Below are 21,543 nucleotides of genomic sequence, written 5' to 3'. Positions count from 1 at the left end.
TAAGCGCGCGCTGCTGCTGCTTCGGATTTACCGGCAAACTATCGTATATATTTTAGTAAACTCATATATATAGATATACAATTTCTACAGTAGCATGAAAAATTTCTATACACTTACTGTAGACTGGTACGGCATGATCTCACCACAAGTCGTCACTGTCCGTTACGACTCATGCTACAGTTAAATATTCCATGCGTCTACGTTTTATTTCGCACGTATTTTACTCTTTTTCTATGCTGTCCGAAAGGGAAAGAACGAGATTTTATAAATTTATATTGGTAAATATATATTATTATTGAACATTAATATAATAATAGACTAAGTGTCATAATTATCTGTTGAAAAATATCCACAATAGAGGCTAATTGCCCAAGTGTGTGGTAGAAATTTTTCTAACTTTTTTTTTTTATTTTAACAAGACACGAATATAAACTAAGTGAGAAGTTAAGAGGGATAGGCATGGTCAGTTAACGCATAATGTCGGCTTGCACAAAATCTCAACGCATGCAATTAAGTTAGACAGATAAGGAAGTAAAAAATAAATATACATATATATATTTTTTAGGACAACAGTGCTAAGTGATACGAGAAAATTCGACTGTGTTCTATCTTAATTTCAATGAAAGTGGGAGTTTATTATTATCATTATTGTTATTATTACAACTGCTACTACGGCTATTATCATAATTGATACAGATATAACACAAGTATATAAAATAAGATTTTATCATTATTATTTATATTTTCGTTACTTTCTGGTGCGTACTGCTGTACCAAGTACGTGTGAAAAACAATAATTATAGACGTACGTAATAGTGAATAAAAGTGTTACGTATATAATTAGTAACGTCAGTTTAAAATAATTGGGGTTGGTCTGTAGAAAATAAAAAAAAAAGATTATTTAAGTTTCTATATGTGGACCGAAGCAGGCGGCAAGAGTAAAGGTTTGCACGTAGAGGACAGATCGAAGGGCAGATTGAGCTTGCGGTAAGCAGCATGCCTGCCAAAGGAAAACATCATCACTTGACTCATCATCAGCATCACCAGCAGCAGCAGCAACAACAGCAGCAGCAGCAACAACAACAACAACAGCAGCAGCAGCAACAGCAGCATCTGGTTAATGTTAATCAATCAGGAATTCCTGGTAATCCCCAGCCTTACAACGCGGTTGTTGCCACACCAAGAGGATACGTTTCACATGCCGGTACGTCATTCATCATTAGATCATTTACATTCCATAGTTTAGTAGGTTTCTAGGTTATAAGATTTCGCAAACCGAAAAAAAAATAGCGGCATTTTTTTTTTTTTAAGTTGGGGGCAAAAAAGGAGGGGAATTTTAATTTTTTTTATCAATGGAAATATTTATTTATTTGTTTGTTTGTTTATATTTATGTTGAAACGAGTTTCATGGGGTGATATTGTTATAAAATCGATACGTAACCATAGTTACAAGTATTTTATTTTGATTGCGGGTTTTGTTGATTTTACATCAAGTAGAGGTTAATTGGAGTTCATGAAACTGGACTGTAATCAACAAGTTTTTATGTAGATTACCAAGTACGTTATTATGCATTTATTTAAAGAGCAATTTTTTTTTTCCATTGCTTTCTCTTATTTTTAATATAATAATTACACTAAATGTAATTAATGTCACCTCTCATTCGGAGTAAAAAAATATTTATGCATACATTTAACCTTAGAAATGATATTTTTTTTAATTCAAAAAGAAAAAAATTTATGCATTGAATAATTAAAAGTTAATTTTAATTTTTTCATACTCCATATTGTGACATTCACAGTCCATTTAAATAATTTATTTCAGTACAATGTCATCGAATATCGAATTTAAAATATGACAGATGTTTTGTATTTAAAATAATTTTCTAGAAAATTGGAGCATGATTTAGTAATTGATAAATTTTTGAGGTTAAGTTTGTATACCGCGTGGTGAAATCTTTTCCACCTGCTGCTAGCATGTAGCTTTTAATAAAACGCATTTCATCGTAATTACAATTGTGATTTATTCACAACAAAATGTATTATTCAATTTCATTTTTATGTCAGTCTACATAAATAAATAATTATTTTTTGTTTAAAAAAAAAAACAAACAAACAAATAAATAATTAATTAATTAAATAAGAGCAAGTAAAATTTAAATCAGTAGATTTTAAATTGAATTCTGGCATTTATATTTTCGATAAGTAAAAATATAAAGAAGAAATAAAAAAGTGAATGAGTTTACGATTAAGTAGAGAGTAACAGTAGTAAGCGTATAGACCCGAGCTACATCGAATGAGTCCGAATACCTCTAGACCTTCTTCTTGATCGTCTAAGTACTTATCGGAGCGTAGTCCGTGTACATGTGGCAATCAAGCCACACGTCACACGCGTCGTAAATTCACACGACTATTGTCAAGCGTGCTCGTTTAACTGTGAGTCTATTTTATACATATTAATTTATATATATATCTATATTTAAATCTCACTAATTACTTATTTATATATTTCATTTCTTATCCAAACTAATCCATTACAACTGTCATGATTCATAATAATGCATGATATTTTAAAAAACAATTAATAAAATTTAATTTAAAAGTCATTAACATCCGCTCATTAGACATTTAAACATTTAAATAATTTTCATTTTTTGAATTCAAAATTTAAAAGTTTGGTAATTAATTTAGCAAATTCCGATAACAATTGTACATTGGGTATTAAAAAAAGTAGTATTACATAAAAATAATTAGCCTTTGGCAACGTTCGGCGAACATAATTTTAGCAAAAGCATATGTTCAAGTGTTAAAAATTTAATAGCTATATTTTATATCATGTCTTATGAGTTATCAAGAAATTATGGTAAAATAGTAGTACCTTATGTTAGTTATGATAAATAATTTCTTAAAAATGTCATATAACTTATAATACATATATATATTTTGAAAAATAATAATTATTAAAATACATGTTGAGGGACAAGTGTGCGCTCATCCTTCTCTTTTTATCTCGTTCTTTCTACTTGTAATATATAGCACACATATGTCCATCTTCCTTGGTAGAGTCTCGCGAATTCATCTCGTGTCTAAATGAGAAGACAGTATAGTAGTATTATATATTTATATATATATTCACATACATATGTATATAATGAGTAAATTTAATAGTACACGAGTAGATCCTTGTTTAAAATCTACAATACCGAGTGAGGAAATATTTTTCTCTCCCCCCCCCCGCCTTTTTTTTTAAATGTACAATGTCGTATATATATAGTTTGATGTATAGCTCATACATTTAACGTGTAGTTAAAGTACAGTAGTCTGCCGACTGTATCGGCGGCCTTGTTGTCGGTCTTGTCTCCCAACCACGCATCCATAACAAAGTGAGGTTATATAATTTAAATAGTGCACCGTGAACTTATAATATAAATTGTTAACTACTGTGTTAATATAATACTTGGTGAGAATAATATTTTAAAATAATATATTTTTTTACTTAAATATTTATAAAGCTAAAATTAAATAATCATTTTTAAAATAAATTATTTTTACACGAGTGCGTGATTTGAACACGTGTTTGTCGTGTGGGATGGTTGCGCGCACTCTTGTGAAACTCCAGTTGCTCTTAAATATTATTTAAAAAATAAACTACTATAATTATTTATTACTAAAAAATATTTATGAAAAGACATTAAATATGGATGGTATCATGTATTGATACCGTTTAAATACCTACCAGATTGCCCCTGGCCTGGGAATTTTTTTTATTTTTATTTTTTTTTTTCGTCGGTTTTGTCTTTTTTCAACACGCATCGGAAACGTGGTTGCATATAATCTAGTCGTTATTGTTGGCATTAACCTCCGAGTGTAGTATGTCCACTGTAATAGGTGAGTAAATGCACAATATGTTGATAATTTAAACGGTTAATCTCCCGCATTTAGCTGTTTATTATTTAATTTTTGAATAACATATTTTTAAATCTATCTAATAAATGTTCGTCTATCGGTTATATTTATTATTATTTCGATATAAAATTCCGCGTTATTCATATTTAGGTTTCTAAGTTGGTCAAAAAACCAGACAATCTTGTGATAAGTTTTCTTGGAACTGCGATAAGAGATCACAGTATTAAGAATATATTTTATCTCTTGGGGTTTTTTTATTTATTTATGTTTACATATACACGCATCTATAGATTTTTTTCGTCATCGCTCGAACGATGACTTTATTTTTATAATTTCTCAGTTAATGTGACGATTTCTTATCCATTGAAGAAAAAAAAATTTATTACTTTCAATTCTCATCGTTGTTTCACGTAGATGTCGCTTTTAAATACCGGACTCCGATGTTTTTAGGCCTGGCTTTAGATGGAATTTTTACTTTGAAGGTCCACGCGCCTTAAAACTAACAATCTGTTGTTAGTTTCTAAATAACTTATTTGTTTGTTATCTTCATTGTTAACATTCTGAAACGTGACATTTAATAACATCAATATATATATTGTTATAGATTAAAATTTTAGTATAAATTAACTTACTTCAATTTCATATCGATAAAAAGTTTTATTATTAAAAGTTTTTTTAAAAATAATAAATATACAAAGTTATTAAATTTTATAAATTAAAGCTCATGCATATAAAGTCATATAAAAAAATTCATTACAGTCTTTACATGCTAAAATTATTATTTTAAATAATTATTTTTCATGACCTATATACAGTTACAAACTCCTTTTACTATTGGATAATACTTAATATTAGGTAACGCCGTCATTATTATTATTATTATTCTTATATAATAAGACAGATAAAATAATAAAAAAATTTTTCATCATCTGATCATAAGATACTAGAATTAATAATCATTTTTTTTTCTTTTTCTCATCAACATCCTCGTGGATTTATTTATTATTTTATGATTGATCAAATTTGTTATTTAAATTTATTTTAAATATTTAATCAATTTACTTGTAATAATTAATTTGATACATGACAGTCATACGCAGAAGATTATGAACTGATGCCAAAAAAAAAAATACCAATAAACAGACAATGAAAATAAATGATATACTGGGTATGAGAATACTCTTAAGATTAAGGTACATCGGTTGTTATCGATTCACTGCAACTTTAATCTAGATGTTCTAGTAGATGTTAAGTAGGTTAGCCGTCAAGTGTGACATTAAAGACCTGAAAAATTTTAATTTCATCTTAATAATTTTGAATTTTAACGGAACACAAACGATTTAATTTTCAAATTTTACTCAGTCCTTTAATTATTCGGAGTATGAATGTTGCAGACATCAAACAAATTTAAAATTATAAATAATTTAAAAAATATTTATAAAAAATGCACTTATTAATTATTAAATTTTTTAAATGGGCATTTTTTTAAATTTTATTTTATCAATTATTTGCTTTATTTATTAATAATTTCAAATTTGTCTGATGTCTGCTACATTCACACTCAATTATTGTGTAATATTTAAAACACAAACATTTCATTGACTACTTTCGTTTTATTTTTTTAAAAATTAATTATGGCAACGTCCCAATTATTAGTTTCAAAAATTAAATCGAATTTTTCTTTTCATTTTTAAATAAATTTTAAATTAGTTCTGGACAGTTTGATACTCAATTAAATTTAAGTGGATTATATATTTAACTTTATAAACTAGAAAGTTTTATAACAAGACAAATGAAATGAAATATTTAAAATATTATACGAAAATAAATATTTAAATATTTGCTATTAAATTTTTTAAATAAAACTGAAGGACATGTAAAGAGAAAGTTTGTAATAGAAAAACATGATTCGTAAAACTTAAATTAAGTATTATTGCGCATGCTTGTATGACAAATTTATATATTTCTTCTTTACAAAAAATATAAAAAAACAACTGTTCAAAAATTGTTAATGCAGTTAACGGATGACAAAGTTTGCAAAAAGCTGATGTTTAAATTGTAGTTAGTGAAAAAATATGAAATAGCAAATATTACCTGGAGAATGATGATAGAAAATAAAAGGATGATGAAGAGTAAAAGTGAAGGGACTCTGACGTAAGCCCGCCGGTACTGAACAGCAGCAGTACCACCAGCACCAGACTCAAACACATGCGACAACGGCGGCTGTCTAGTCATTTGTGGTGGTGGATCTTGGCTTGGATTTCATTGTACAGCATCAGGCTTGTGTCCGGATACACACAAGAGGGATAAAGAAAAATATATACTATCTATAAATATATGTACATATGTAGCATGTGCGCGCGCACCCTGTTGGCATGAAAAGAAAGCGACGGGAGTTAGATGCTGATGGTGGTGGTGATGATGATGGCGGCAGTGATGGAAGAAAAGGAAGGGAGCAATTGACGTACGGCGGTACGGGTGTCGTGGCTTGATGTACCAACTAAACTCAAAATGGTTGAGATTTTAAATAATATTTATCAAATTTTTTTTTAACTTGAGTTAATTTCTAAACTCGTTTTTTTAAAATACTTTTTTTAATAATTTATTTTGAAAATTCAAATTATTTTATTTAAATAATTCAGGTAAAGTTTATTTATTTTTTTTTTAAATTTATTTTCAAAATCGCCAATTGATTTTAGGTGCACGTAAAATTTTGTCGACTGATGCAACGCCGCCTTTAGGTTAGCCCTTATCCTGTGGCGACTTGGTCATATTTAAAAGTGTACAGTGTGCCATTTTGCGTTATATGTACTTGGTAATATTTTACTAGTCAAGCGTGTTTATACATTTGTTTGGAGTAAAATAGTTTATAAATTATTTGTATTAACGGAGTGCAATAAGTGATTGAATTTAAAAAAACAAAATTGACGTAAGAGTGGTGGAGATGAGGAACTGAATGAAATAAGATGAGAAAGATCTGTGGAAATAATTCATTGATGTTAAATAGGTCGAAAAGGGCCTAGGTCGGGGTGTGCATGTGATATATAAACTCTGGGAAAAAAAATTTTTTCTGCTGTCAAATAAACAAAGACTCGATATAATTTTTAAAATAACATTAAACAATCGATAATGATGCTGATGCGAATATTAATATACATGTATGGAAATTGCAAATGGCTAATTTTATAATTTAATTTTAAAATTATTTACGTGAAATATTTTTTGCAAGAAAATATATGATATTGATTTTTTTAATATTGGGTATGATCATGTTTGTTGATAATTATATGATAAATAATTGATAGTAATTGTGTTGCTGATTATGTTTTAATTAAAATTAATTTGATTGATAGATAATCAAATTTTTATCGAGTGAAAAATAGTGTGATGAAAATAAATAGCAATAATTTAGCGACGACGGAGTCGATCGATATTTGCTGGTCAGAGTGGCTGGCTACGATTTCACATCAATTCAAAATGTCGATATTTAAAATACAAAAAAGTTGTGAAATAATTAACTAGTTGATGAATATCAGAAATATAAAAGAAGAAAAATAAAAAGTATAATTAATTACTTGAGTAAATTTGAATTGAGAAATAAAAAAAAAATGTGCGAGAGCCTAAAAATGCAAATTTACAAAAAAATAAAAATTAAATTAACGGCATTGGTTAATTTAAATTGAAGAGATAAATAAAAATTTTTGAGAAAATTGAATTTAAAAAACGAAATCAAAATTGAGAAGAATAATATTTATTTCGCAAGAATGGTATCGAGATATGGAGTTACCAAGGATGGTGCTGTTGGAGTTGCCGTTGGTATTGGACCGATGCACTGTCTTTTACCTCACTGCGGTGGTCCTACACACTTTACAACGCATCCACAAAATAATTCAAATCACAATCACATTCATCCGCATAATCATCAGCCACCTGTACCACCGCCACAATCGTTGAGTCCACAGCATCATTTAAGACAAATGAATCTTGCTCAGCAGCAGCAACAGCCACTGCATCATCATCACCATCATCATCATCCAGGGCAACAGTCGCCACAATATCGAATTGTCGCGAGTAATCCGCGTAAGAAATATATATAACTTGAAATAGAATATCCTATATTATTATTTCTAGTCATTTATAATTTATGTGGATGAATAATAATTTCAAAAAAAAATGTCACCGAATGTATTTTAATATTTATGCGTTTTCCTTATTATTATTATTTGTAAAATGAATAATTTAATTGAAAAAAAACTAAATAAATTTTTTCCTTATATATTTTCAGGTTCAGATTTTCATGTACCCGGACAAAATTACGGCGCCCAGCCAGGGGGGCAGGTGGGAGGTGGTGGCGGTAGTATAGGAGTGTCAGGTGGCAGAGGACCACCTTCTCTTAATATCCAGACTATAGGTCAAACAACCCAGGGAATACAGTCGGGTAGTGGACCTGCTGGAGGTCAACAACAGTCAAATCAAGCTCCCACATCTGGGGTACAACAGCAACAAACTCAGGGCCAAGCTCCAACCTCGACACCGCTTGTTCACACCCCTTCACCTCAAGAAATGGGAAAACAAATTCACCATCAGACGCAAGCAGCTTCTTTACAGCAGTCTTACGTTCCTAATCAAACGAGAACGGTTCCACAGGTTTGTTGAGATTTTTTTAACATTTTTAAATAACAAAACTCACTGATGATGAAAATAACAACAACAATTATTTTAGGCTTTCTATCCTATGGGAGCAAGGCAAATGCAGTCAAGAGGTGGTCCAGGTCATAGAAATAATCAAGGTGGAGGAGTAACTCACGTTATAGGGATGCAAAGTACACCCGGAGCTGGTGGTCAGCCACCTGCAATGTTTCAGGCACATCATACGAATATCAATGTACCTGGAGCACAAACTATTTATATTCCAAGTCAAGTCCCCAACATGCATCCTGGACAGCATCAGCCATCTTTGTATTCAGTAAGCAGTCAAATGACTCAAATTCCCGTAAGTTATTACTTATGTTTATACCTATATTTCAATGTATTTAAAATTAATATATTATTAAAAAAAATCATTATTATTCTTTAGTACCCTCAGCAACACCGACATCCAACGCATGGGGGTCAACATTTCGTCAGCTATCATCAAGGACACACAATTCTACCACAGAGTATGTATTCATTTCAACCAGGACCCGCAACACAACCCTTCGCAACATGTAAGTATTCATAATATCAATTTAAATCACATATATATTAGACTGTCATAAAACAATAATTTTTTTTTTCTTTTTTTTTTTTACAGTACCGCCGACATATACTAATACTAGTAATTGAAATTTTGAATACAAATTTATTGTGTACAGACTCTACTCAAGTAGCACAGAGACAACTTTAAGATGTCATAAAGATGTCTTTTAAAAGGACAAGACAAAGTTTTTTTTTTATAAATAAGACATACAAAGATGTTAGTCCTAGGAATCATAGGAAATTTGTGTTCTTTTTCCGTCCTAAAAAAAATCATTTCAATTAAAAAATCGTTTAAATAATGACTTATCAGATCATTATTTGTAATTAATTTTTTGTCGTCTTGTGTCAAGTCTTTTCAAGCAGATATTTTTTCATGATATAAATTTCTGATCGCTTTGTCAATATTTTGATGCCTTATCGATAGGTCAAAAAGTGTGCTACTTGGGTATATATATAAGTCAATAATTCTCGAATTTTAGAGACTAAAACTAAAGGAAAAAAAAATTTTTATTGTTTTTTTAAACTTTGGAGCTCTTTAACTTTTTTTCTATCAACTTTGAGCCAATGACACTAAGGTTTTATTTTGTAGAGAATTTAATTTCCTACAAGATCACGAAACCTAAAATTGAAAAAAAATTATTTTTCCCATGTATTTTAAATGAACAAGGAGAACTCTTCCCAGGGCACCAGCTCAATTTTTGAGATATTGAGCTGAAATTTTAGAAGAATTTTCATTGTTCATTAAAGTATCCTCTGAGGGATATTCAATAAAAAAAAAATTTTTTTTCCTGACGTAATCTATTATGTAATATATATAAATATATGTAAATATATACATACATATTTCTATGTATATAAATATATCATTTTAAATTTTCAGTTTGTTTTCCCGCTCACCCACCAAACGCTTTAATGAATTCTACTAGAGCGAATAATAACACCATTAGTGGAGGTCAACATGTAAGCCCGCTGGCCGGTGCTCAAGCAACGACGTCTGTACCACAAGGTACTCTACAACAGACTACCCCTCAGCCACAGACGTTACCTCCAATGGCGTTACCTTTATCTCAACCAGGTAAACTTACACTTATTTTTTATTTTTATTCATCATCAAAATTGAATTAATTTTTAAATAAAACTAATTACGTTTATTCATTTTTAATAATGCATTATTTTTTTTTTTTTTTCATCATCAGCTTATCCTGGACACAATGCAGCTACTGCTAACTCCTTGAATAATTCCTATCAAAAACCTGCAACGAGGCCGAAAGCTATAATGGATATTGTAAATCCAGCTACGGGTGAAAATATTGCTGATAATATTTATCGAGATGCCAAAAGCACGAGTGATGATTCGAATACCCGTGAGACTTCTCAAACACATGTATGAGTCTTTATAATTTTTTTCTTATAATCACAAATTTAAATAATTTTATCAGTATATATATTAATTAACAACATAATTTTTTAATTTGTTACAGAACCCAGCAATTGCTGCCGAATTCGCATCTCGTGTTGCCAAAATGGCCAGCGAAGATTCTAGTGTTAATAGTAATTCATCAGCCGCCAGTGCCCAATCAAATCATCAGCAAAGCATAAATACTGTAAAATCACAGCCGAGTCTTACAAAAGATTCAGTAAATATTCAGTGCAATAAACTTTCTTCTGAGCCAACGCAGATAAACACAAATACTGTACAAGCTGCATCACCAGAGTCAACGCATTCAACGGCTCCGGTAGCCGTAGACTCATCAGTTCCAGTTAAAATGGAATCTAAACCAACTATGGCTCAAGTAGTTGACTCTAAACCACAGACTGAGGTACAGTCGGCATCATGTGTTGAAGGAACATCTCCAGTGTCTGGTTCACCTAAAGATGACAATGTTATTGTACAGCAACCACCAGCAGCGGCACTATCATCAACTCCAAGCTCTACGCCTGAGTCTGAGTTGAAAAATACAAGTGCTGAAAACTCATCACCTACGAATATTTCAAACGTTCCTCCATTTTCATCTTCAAACGTTAAAAATTCATCGAGTTCACCGCCACGACGAAAAAATAACAATCACGTTTCACAAAATGTACAGCAACAATTTCAATCACAATCAGCCGGTACTTGCTCAGTAGTTACAAATAGTGGATATGCTGCCGAGACTGCCAAGGATCCAAAGGACAAAAAAGCATCAGAAAAAGCATTTGTACCTAAAGTAGCATCACAGGCGGCTGTACAGCACCAGACTGATGTACCACAGCAGCAGCAACATCAGCAAAAGGCTAATGGAGAGAGAATTGAAGACAAGATTGACGTTGAATCCGGAGGCAAAATAGATCTTCCACAAAAATCAGCCGACGGTAAGACAATATTTTTTTCCTTTTTTCTTCCACTTACGCTTAAATGTCTTAATTGTATTGTTAATTCATACTACTGTAAACTACTTGACAAATTGGTATTTTCTCATATTTTCGCTCGTACTTTATTGTGTTAGATAATTATTATTATTTATACGCGCATTTAAAAGTAAAATTACCGTATTTGAGGGTATTAATTATTTATTATTATTATTTCGCTTTGCGTAATTATTTATTTATAATTAATCTCAAGATACAAAAATAATTAAGTGTCTGGAGAGTTAATTAATATTTTAAGTTAACCTAGTTTTAAATTTCTACCTTCATCAGTATTCAATCATTGCTCGTATGGATGTGAGCGTGCTCTTCATCAGATTACTTTATTATTAATTCAATCATATTGTGTAATAATTATACTAATTGCGCATGGAATTATATAGTTATCACGTGCAATTAGGATTTAGTTGTCATTCGAATTTTTAAAAAATATTTTTCATCTTCATTTATATATTAATTAAAAATTACGTTTCCAAACTTGAAAGAAAAAAAAAATTGTTGCTATTGAAAGCTAACGATGGAACAAAAAATGATTCAAAAATGAAGTAAATAAATGAAAAATTTTTTATAAGTAAGAATGAATTAATCATATTATCTGTTTGATGAAGATTTACTTTGAAGATGGAAAAGAAAAAACACGGTGAGTTTATCTTCAAATTTTTTCGCGTTTAACTCAGATAATAGCACATTATTTTTCTTGTCTCGTGTGTATGTGAGTTATTTTTTTTTTTATCAAATCAATTTTTTTAATTATTTTACAATAACATTTTATTAGTACCCGTGATATAAAAATATTGAAGAAAAAAAAACATTAAATGTAAGGAATGATCATTAACGAAAGCTTGTATGAGAATAATGACAATTATGGTATGAGGAAATATATATTTTATTAGTGATACAATGTCGTAACAACACAAGGCTGAATACCGGATATAATTGTAATAGTTTATTAATACTCAGTAGCAGTCAATAATAATTAAATACTAAATTAAATACTCATCTTAAGGAGGGTCTATAGTAATTTTTGTCCAAGTTTTTCTCTCAAACTAAACCTGTAAACGCAAACCTAAGAACGAGGCTCGATGCATTACTCGGAGTTTTTTTCGAAAACAAAATCTCTAAATACAAAATACAGACCACACATTGATGCACTGCTGTCTAATCTAAGTGCGCTTAAATTGTTTGTCAATATCCGTTTGTTTAAGAGAAAAATTCGGCCAAAGTTTCCATTTTCTGCACAAGTGCAACAAAGATAGAACCGTTCGTGGACTTGAGTGTAATGGAGAGAGAAATACGAACCCCTGTTATGAGAAAAACGTGGACAAAGTTTCCATTTACTGCGCAAGTGCAACAAGGATAGTTCCGTTTGTTGACTTGAGTGTGATAGAGAAAAAAGTTCAGACCCCTCTTAAGTACAATATGATTAATAAAAATATCATTTTTACAAGGAAAATTAATTAAACAAAAATTAATTTATTTGATCACTTAAATTCCGTTTGCTGGCAAAGTTAACAATTCTAAATTATCAATAAACAACAATATTTATTCACTTGTAGCAATTTTCTGTTATCAAAATTTTTTTTATTTATAGAATCTATTGTATTTTAATTGAACGGGTAATTAATTGGCCTTTTTTTTTCTTCGTAAAAAGTAGGAAAAAAATTATATGATTAATTATTATAAAGTACTTGAGACTTAATGAGCACGTCGATAGAGTGTAAAATTGAAAGTACACATTTGTCATATACTTCTCGAATATATAATTAGATAAATTACCTAATACTTGAAAAAATACGAGACTTTTTATATTAAATAAATAACAAATATTTAGTCAGTAACATTGAAAGAAGATTAAATAATTGATCAATCATTATTACTATTATTATTATTATTTTTTTTTCAATCGTTGATAATTTGTAGTTGAAAAATTTTCCTAATTGAAAATAGTTTAAGAGTTTGAAAACATTTATACGGCAATGCTGTGAATACATGATTATCTTATTCATTATAAAAGAAAATCCACTATATATTAAAGCGAGGCAAGCACCTTTCGCTTATTTAAGAATGCGGTCGAACTTGCTTGGAAGCTTTTATTCTTTCTTTTATTACAATACCTACCATTATAATTGTTATAACTTATTTAAAAAAAAAAGAAAACCAATAATAATAATTGATGAAACAATAAATAATTAATTAATATGATTAAGTTGACGGTTTATTTTATCAACTGTACATGGAGATTCGTAAATATTTTTTTAAATCGCGACCATATGGTAGACTTGAGATTTAAATTTATAAAATGAAAGGACATTTAATACTCGCGGTAGTGGGAATGACAATTTAAAATTCGACTACTTTGGTTGGCTGTTTACATAAATAATAATAATTATTAATTATATTATTTATTTTCGTCGGTCGTGTTTATCATTTAAATTAATTATGGTATATCGAATAATACAATTATCTTATCAGTGTTTAAATTTTTCGAAGCTCATTTATAAAAAAAATAATAATAAAATTAAAAGGCGAGTATAAATGTCTTAATGCGCCTGCTCCTCGGCCCTCGAACTCTGGGGGAACTAATTTAAGAAATTGTATGTCGTGTGCCTGTTGGTTTGACTCAGTTCGTAAGTTAAAATAGATACGTGAAAGTCGTGCACGCTGATATCTCATCGAGTTCTATGTCTAACTACAATTATTCATCCAACACCTACAAGTTCAATGGGTTATTTATAATTTTTTTTTAATACTTTTAATTTTTATAAACTGGATCATTTATTTATTTATCATCAATACTGTTATTAAATATATTTTTAAGTTATTTATGTTGAGTGGTAACTGTGTAAATGGATTATGTTAATTACGAAAAGAAGAAAAAAGAAAATTCCAGAATAATCTTTTTACTTGAAATTTTTCTCTCATGATCTGAGTACCGTCTGTTGGGATTTCCAAGTCGGTAAATGCACCAAAGTTTCATTAGTTCATCATATCAGATCTTTAAGTCAAGTGAAATATATATATATATAAATAAGTACATACATATATGAGGATAACAGAGTGGGCCAACGAAAAAAAAACGTTTTAATGTCGATTTTCATCGGGACATATTGTTACTTTCATAAAAGCAAATTTACATGGACGTTGGCAAAGATCCGCGATGGTTTTATAAATAAATTCTGAATCAGTGCAGTTGCTTGCGACCTCGTGAAATCGGAGATCTGTGAAGCCTCGCATATACTTACCTGCGCCACTTTTTTTTTTATTTCATTTTTATTATTAAAATTTTTCTAATATATGACAATAACAATAACAATTATTATCATTAATTAATTAGTTAGTTATTTTAGTTCAATATTTTTTTTTTAATGAATTTAAATCGTAAATTTGTCAATAAAGTCAACAGTGATCGCGGTGTTAATTCGTATGTGAGTAGAGTACTGGATACGCGAATCCAGTGAGGTCAGTGAGAATGAGTGAGAGGACAAAAAATGGTAGCGAACGTGCCAGCAGTAAATCAAGATCGAGAAGTCGTAATCGACGTAGAGGTTCCCGGGATCATGGTACATATGTCCTCCTGCCCTTTAGTTTTTTTTTACGTTTTCGTTTTCGCTTTTTATTTTTTTTATGATACTCGCGTTAGCCGACGTGTAATAATTTTTGGATTTTTTTCATGGCAGTAAATTATAAAAAAAATATTTTTAAAAATTGCACTTGTAGCTTTTTTAATTTTCTACATATACATTTTTTATTTTTATTTTTTTTTTTAAATTAATTTGGTGAAAAAAAATCCGAAAATTGTTAATTGTCTTCTAACTTCATGATCATTTTTTTTTTATCAAGATTTGTGTCAGTAAAAGTAAAAAAAATTTCTTATATTACTGTGTACAGTTTTATTTAATTAATATGAGTGTAAAAGAAATGTATATAATATTTTTCTTGTGTGTTAATCACGTGTGGTCCGTGTAATATGTCTCTAAAAATAAAATTTATCCTGACGAAAAAGAACTGAAGCCAACCAACGTAGTCTTTAGTCGTTTGAATACTATTAACCGCTTAAAATGATTATTTTATAAATCATCAATTATTTTTGATTGATAGGACGAACAAGTGCGCAATATATTAAAAAATATATAAATATTTTTCATGTCATTACTTTAATAATGTAAAAATTATATATAAAATAAAAAAAATATGAAATGTTTTCATTCATATTGAATGTAGTAATGATAAAAATAAATAACATATGTTTTTTTTTCTTATTCTACAGGTAATAAAACAATGCAGAAACAAAAGAATAAGAATAAATTTAAAGGTCGCGATATTAATCGCAAGGGTGCGGAAAAAGAGGGCACGGATATGGATGCTTTTGTTAATTCGACATTGCAGTCAGCCGCTCCGGAAGTTGTTAAATCACAAGAGCTGATAGAGTCATCGTCATCCCCATCATCAAAGACGGCCAGTGTAAATATTGAACAAGCTCCCGCCAGAGAAACTTCAACAGAAGAAAAAGAAGTTTGTGAAGTTAAAATCGATGATGCAGATCACGAGACACAGCAGACTCAAGTTAAATCACAGCCAGCTGACAAAATTATAACAAATTCTAGTGAATGTCCAGTTAAAGACGTTGACGGTGGTGATGATAAAATTATAGTGACACCAAACAAAAACACTCCGGACAATGAAACGATCAGCAATGACATGATTATTCAGGACAGTAACAAGTGTGCTAGTATGATGGACAAAAAGACAAATGACGTTGTCGATCATTCTAAAGTTATTGTCAATGACACCGTTGGTAGTGCAGTAGAGGCTATTGTTGCTCAGAAAAACGAAGAAAATGCCAAGGTATCAACTTTGGCCGGTCAAAATTACGCTGTCAGTGAAGCTCCGGTTATTGACAGTAACAAACAAAACGAGAACGAGCCCCCAAATAAAATTGAACCGCCAGCTAAACCCGCAGCACCAGTGCTCCGGTATCAGTACAGTCCTAATCAATGGAGTCCGAAAAATACTTCTGGCAAAAAGGAGTACGATCGTGACTTTTTGATGAAGTTGCAGGACGACCCGCGAAGTCGTATCAAGCCCCCAAATTTGCCAGACTTGGATGTCGTTCTTAAAGATTGCTCAAGGGTTGGTATTTTTTTTTTATTTTTACTACTGTAATTATTATCATTATTGCAGAGTTGTTAATTGTAAATTATTTTTATAGCAAACTTCCCGCAATACAACGGTAGACTTAAGAATGTTCAAAGACTCCAGGGCTCATGAGCAATTACTACCTGTATTCATGAAGTCCTCATACAACCCCAAACCAGTAAGTGATATTTTTAAAATAAAACATAAATAGATTTTTATAAAATAAAATAAACATGATGCTCCAAAAATTTGGAAGTAGTGGACTGAAAATGTCTTGAAGAAAAACTATTTACTGATAATTCAAAATATATAATTATTGCAATTATTTTTTTTTAATGAACTACTTTAATAATTTATTTTTTTTTCTAATTCAAGCCTTTAACCTCGAAGAAAAGCTACCAGGGAAAATCCAAATCGAGCAAACCTAATAATCTTATTCACGTCACTTTGTCGCTACATGAAGATGTTAAATTACGTGAGACTGAAAACGCATGGAAGCCCGCCCGATTGAAGAAAGACGGCGAAGCAATAACTGAGGATGATATTAAAACTCAGAGCTTGTACAAAAAAGTCCGAAGTGTATTAAATAAATTGACACCTCAAAAATTCGAAACCTTAGTCAATCAAGTGCGTACACTTGAAATTGATTCAGAAGAAAAATTGCAGGGCGTTATTGATTTAGTTTTTGAAAAAGCTATTGACGAGCCAAATTTTTCAGTCGCCTATGCATTGATGTGTAAAGAATTAGCCTTGATAAAAGTTGCGTCAAGTCAAAAAAAATCACCACAAGAGCCTGACAATAATGTTAACTTCCGTAAATTACTTTTGACACGTTGTCAAATGGAATTTGAAAAAAATACCGCCGATGAAGCTGAGCGTTCGACTAAAGTTAAAGAAATTGAAGAGTGTTCAGACCCCGACAAGAAAAAAGATTTAGTGTTGGCTCTTCAGAATAGTGATCGTCTGATGAGAATGAAATCTGTCGGTAACATAAGATTTATTGGTGAACTTTATAAGCAAGAAATGCTCACTGCCAATATTATGAATAAATGTATTAAACATTTATTAGACAACAGTGATGAAGACAATATAGAATGTCTGTGTAAATTATTAACTACGATCGGGAAAATATTTGAATTGAAAGCTAACTTGTCTGGTTACTTCAATATCCTATCAGATCTTGCGTCAAACCACAAAGGCAACAGTAAAATAAGTTCGCGTGTTAGGTTTATGATTCAAGACGTTATTGATTTGAGGCGTAACAATTGGATACCTCGCAGAGACGACAGTAATCCAAAGACAATGGATCAAATCCAAAAGGAAGCTGAGTCCGAGCGTATTGACATTCAATTCAATAATAATATTTCGTTGAATACGCCACGTAAAGATGACCGCAATGACAGAAGGAGAAGTAAGTAGTTGTGATTTTTTGAAAAAAAATTATATTGTCGATCCAGTTGATTTCACTCGGTATTAATTAATATCTGATTGTTTAAATTTAAGGAGGAGCCGGATCAAGTCTAGATGACGGCGGCTGGCAGCCAGTAGGCAGCAAAGTCCGGCAATCTTATTCAGTAGAAGCTTCTAAATTAAACACTAAGACTATGCCATTAACTGAAATAACTCTGGGTAGTAGGAATAACTATGTGTGGAACTCCTCATCGGCTGCTCCAGGAAAGCCAATTACTCCAGTTACTCCTAACAAATTTGCTATTCTTGAAAGCATGTCTTTAGATCAAGACAAACGGCCGCCTATACCATTGTCCGGGTTAGTACTATTTAATTACTTAATTTTTTAAAATGTATTATCTTATAATTAAAATATTATTTTTTATCTTTAGATCGCGGTCGACAGGCCCAAGGGAGTACAGATCAGATTATAAAACATGGGGAGGTAAGTTTTAGTTAAAAAAAATTTTATAGTAGAAAAAATAAATTAACAAACATAAATATAAATATTAAATTATTATTATTAACTTTTAGATGGCTCACGAGGCTCACGAAACGGCAGCAGTCATCAAATGGGTAGTAGCAGCAGTATCTCGTCATCTTCTAGAGAAAGTTCGCTGCTAATGGAAGGTGCACGAAGTCAGAGTATATCCATGCCACCGCCAGCAATGAAGATGAAACCACCTACTATTGCACCTGTGTCATCAAATACTGCATCTGGTAGCAACAGTAGTATTAATATTAGTAACAAAACTCCCAAGACGGAAGCACAGTTACTTACAGTCTTCAAATCACTTATCGATGGATGTAGTATGGTGAAAAATCAAGACGCATTCATTGTTGTAAGTATCCATAATTTATACTTACTATTAATTGCTTTTATTTTTAAAAAATTTAATGTCACAACTTTCTTTGTTATGTCTAACTGTTGTTTAAATATTATTAGGCGGCAATGGAAACTATCACTGACAACTTCGACAGCTCATCATATCAACTTTTTGTTAGTGAAACTGTTAATAAGGTGCTCGAGCGATCGGCTGAAGTTCGCAGGCGGTACTCAGCCTTACTCTCACATTTGATAAAAGAAAATATTATTCCACTGTCTCTAGTTCAATCTGAGTAAGTTATAAATTTATTTATTATTATTATTATTATTATTATTATTATTATTATTGTGAAAAGTATTTATTTTAATAAACAATTGTTAATTTTTTAGATATGAAAAAGTATTAGAGATTGCAGACGACCTAGTCATTGATATCCCCAAAATTTGGGAATATATCGCAGAAATATTATGTAAGTATATAAATATATCATAATAATATTATTTTATTTTGTTTCCTGTGAAAATCTGTACCTTTTAAAAGCATGATTTATTGTTATCATTTAAATTTTATGATGTTAATATTTATAATCATAATTACTGTGATGGCTATTAAATTAATGCTCAACAGGTCTGATGTACAATAAATTTGAAATTTAAGAGTTATGACAGTACATTATTTATTGACCGTGTTATTTAATAATTATTTACAGTGGAAATGTTGATGTCTGGTGCACATCCATTTGCCGAGCTGAAGAAAACTTTAGCAGTGCTAAAGAACGCAGGAACGTGCAGCAGAACTCTAGGTGAACTTTTGTCTACGTTAGCGAAAGAAAAAGGACCCAAATGGGTCGCTGATAATTGGGACCAAAGTGGACTACAGTGGAGCGATTTGTTGGACTTGGAACGGGAAAATCTCGATGACATGCTTAATAAATATAAGTTAGAATTTTTGACTAAAGGATGCAGTAATTTATCCGAGAAGTTGACTTCTGGAGACAGCAACATGTCTTACTCTGACATTGGTGATCATCTCGTTAAATTGATGAAAGAAAGCAATTTTGACAACATCACGAGTTGGATCACTGTAAGTTTCAATACATTTTACTCGACAACTATCACTGTTCATTTAAAAACGGCTCTTAATTAAATTGTAATTAATTTTATTTTCAGCTAAACGTTGGTCAGCGATTAAAAGAGCCGCTGTTTGTAAGAACTCTTACTACTTCTATTCTCACCGTTTCCATTGGTAAATTTTACATATTAATTTCTCATTTTTTATCGTAATTTCATTTAAATATTCTTCAACTAAATAATATTAATATGTTATTATTATTTTATTTAAGAAAAAAGTGTGAAGTCATACAAACTTGTTCCTACAACGTTGAGCGGTTTGTTACCGTTGATAAGACGATATGTTGACACTGAGCCACAGCTTGAGCTTCAATGTCTCTTTGCGATACAATCGCATCTTCACAAACTAGATTTCCCACAGGGTAAGTTCTTTGACATACTAATTTATTTCTTAAATTTAATTTTTTTTTACAATTAAGGTAAAAGATCTAGTTCCTGATCAGGGAACTAGTATCCGGTCACTCCATGTATTTGTATATCTATATTTAATAGAATATAGTAAATATAAATATACAAATACATAAGTGATCGGGTACTAGTTCTCTGATTAGGTACTGGATCTCTTAACTTCTTTAAAATAATAAGTAATGTAAAATTAAATATTTGAATATTTTATTTGCAACAGGTGTCCTGAATTCCGTGATTGAGTCTTTGTGGGACGAAGACTTAATATCTGACGATGCATTCTTAGCATGGCAAGAATGTACAGATCCAGCAGAAATAGCACAGGGACACTCGGTAGCCGTAAAAAGTCTTACATCATTTTTTGTAAATCTCCAAGAAATACGGGATGAATCAAGCGAGGAAGCGTGAGATATACCCTCGGATATTTATACCTTAACGATAACTATATTATTAGCTAAAATACTATTGCGTATCGATTAAAAAAAAACTAAAAATAATAAGTGAAAATTTTTAAAGTTATTTTTTTTATTCGCGATTCTCACAAGAGATATTGTTTTGATATATTCGATACTGATATATTTCAAAGTAGACGATTCTAATAACAGTTTTATTTCTTTTCTAAATAAATAAGTAAATCAATTAGTTATTATTTTATTATTATTATGATTATTATTATAATTACATAATTATTGTTTTTAAAATTGTCACTGGAATTGCTTCGGTAATTTATGCTCATGTTTATAAGATGTTTGACAAAAGCAATTAACTCTACTTTATAATTAAATCTATACAAGTTTAAAGTATATATGTGAAAAATATAACACGTATAAACAATATAACGTGACTTTTGCTGCATTAAAATAAATCCGCAATGAATGAAATTAAAAAATCGATAATTAAGAACGGAAACAAAACAAACAAATAAGTAAATAAGGTCTAATATATATTTATATTATTGTAGGTAAAATATGATAAATAGTTAACAACTGAAACAACACCTACAGAGCAGTTTAACACATGCAGCAATTGCTGATAATAAAAGTTAAATT

General features: G+C 30.4%; 1 protein-coding gene and 1 long non-coding RNA gene across 11 annotated transcripts; one reads left to right on the top strand and one right to left on the bottom strand.

The window, feature by feature from the left end:
* The first annotated feature begins 158 nt into the window (after positions 1-158).
* Positions 159-21,408, top strand: LOC130663111 (eukaryotic translation initiation factor 4 gamma 3-like). Of its 9 annotated transcripts, none has more exons than XM_057462189.1 (21): positions 159-278; positions 907-1,204; positions 8,189-8,550; positions 8,627-8,896; positions 8,981-9,110; positions 9,197-9,220; positions 10,022-10,216; positions 10,338-10,525; positions 10,623-11,493; positions 15,815-16,677; positions 16,757-16,861; positions 17,059-18,094; positions 18,187-18,451; positions 18,525-18,577; positions 18,667-18,974; positions 19,079-19,251; positions 19,349-19,428; positions 19,669-20,042; positions 20,129-20,204; positions 20,302-20,451; positions 20,715-21,408. In XM_057462189.1, exons 2-21 carry the CDS (start codon positions 997-999, stop codon positions 20,900-20,902), a joined length of 5,919 nt encoding a protein of 1,972 aa, XP_057318172.1. In that variant the 5' UTR covers positions 159-278; positions 907-996; the 3' UTR covers positions 20,903-21,408. The 9 variants fall into 9 exon arrangements, with proteins under 9 accessions (XP_057318172.1, XP_057318173.1, XP_057318171.1 ...); XM_057462190.1 differs by having other exon boundaries at positions 160-278; positions 927-1,204; XM_057462188.1 differs by having other exon boundaries at positions 160-278; positions 566-1,204.
* LOC130663119 (uncharacterized) lies at positions 1,752-6,219 on the bottom strand. Of its 2 annotated transcripts, none has more exons than XR_008989157.1 (4): positions 5,998-6,219; positions 4,536-5,187; positions 3,734-4,463; positions 1,752-3,083 (listed from the first exon to the last, which is right to left on the bottom strand). It is a non-coding gene; the product is annotated as an uncharacterized LOC130663119 (long non-coding RNA). The 2 variants fall into 2 exon arrangements; XR_008989158.1 differs by lacking the exon at positions 1,752-3,083 and adding an exon at positions 3,607-3,621.
* Positions 21,409-21,543: the final 135 nt, after the last annotated feature.

The sequence above is a fragment of the Microplitis mediator genome, chromosome 2 (assembly GCF_029852145.1).
Source record: "Microplitis mediator isolate UGA2020A chromosome 2, iyMicMedi2.1, whole genome shotgun sequence".
Lineage (NCBI taxonomy): Eukaryota > Metazoa > Arthropoda > Insecta > Hymenoptera > Braconidae > Microplitis > Microplitis mediator.
The sequence above is the reverse complement of the archived record's forward strand: the minus strand, read 5'-3'. Positions and strand labels throughout refer to the sequence as shown.

Excerpts from the sequence above, each read along its gene's own strand:
- LOC130663111 (XM_057462182.1), top strand. The coding sequence starts at position 7,731 with ATGCACTGTCTTTTACCTCACTGCGGTGGTCCTACACACTTTACAACG. Across the intron at positions 8,551-8,626 it reads AAACGAGAACGGTTCCACAG|GCTTTCTATCCTATGGGAGC; the intron begins GTTTGTTGAGAT and ends CAATTATTTTAG. Across the intron at positions 10,526-10,622 it reads GTGAGACTTCTCAAACACAT|AACCCAGCAATTGCTGCCGA; the intron begins GTATGAGTCTTT and ends AATTTGTTACAG.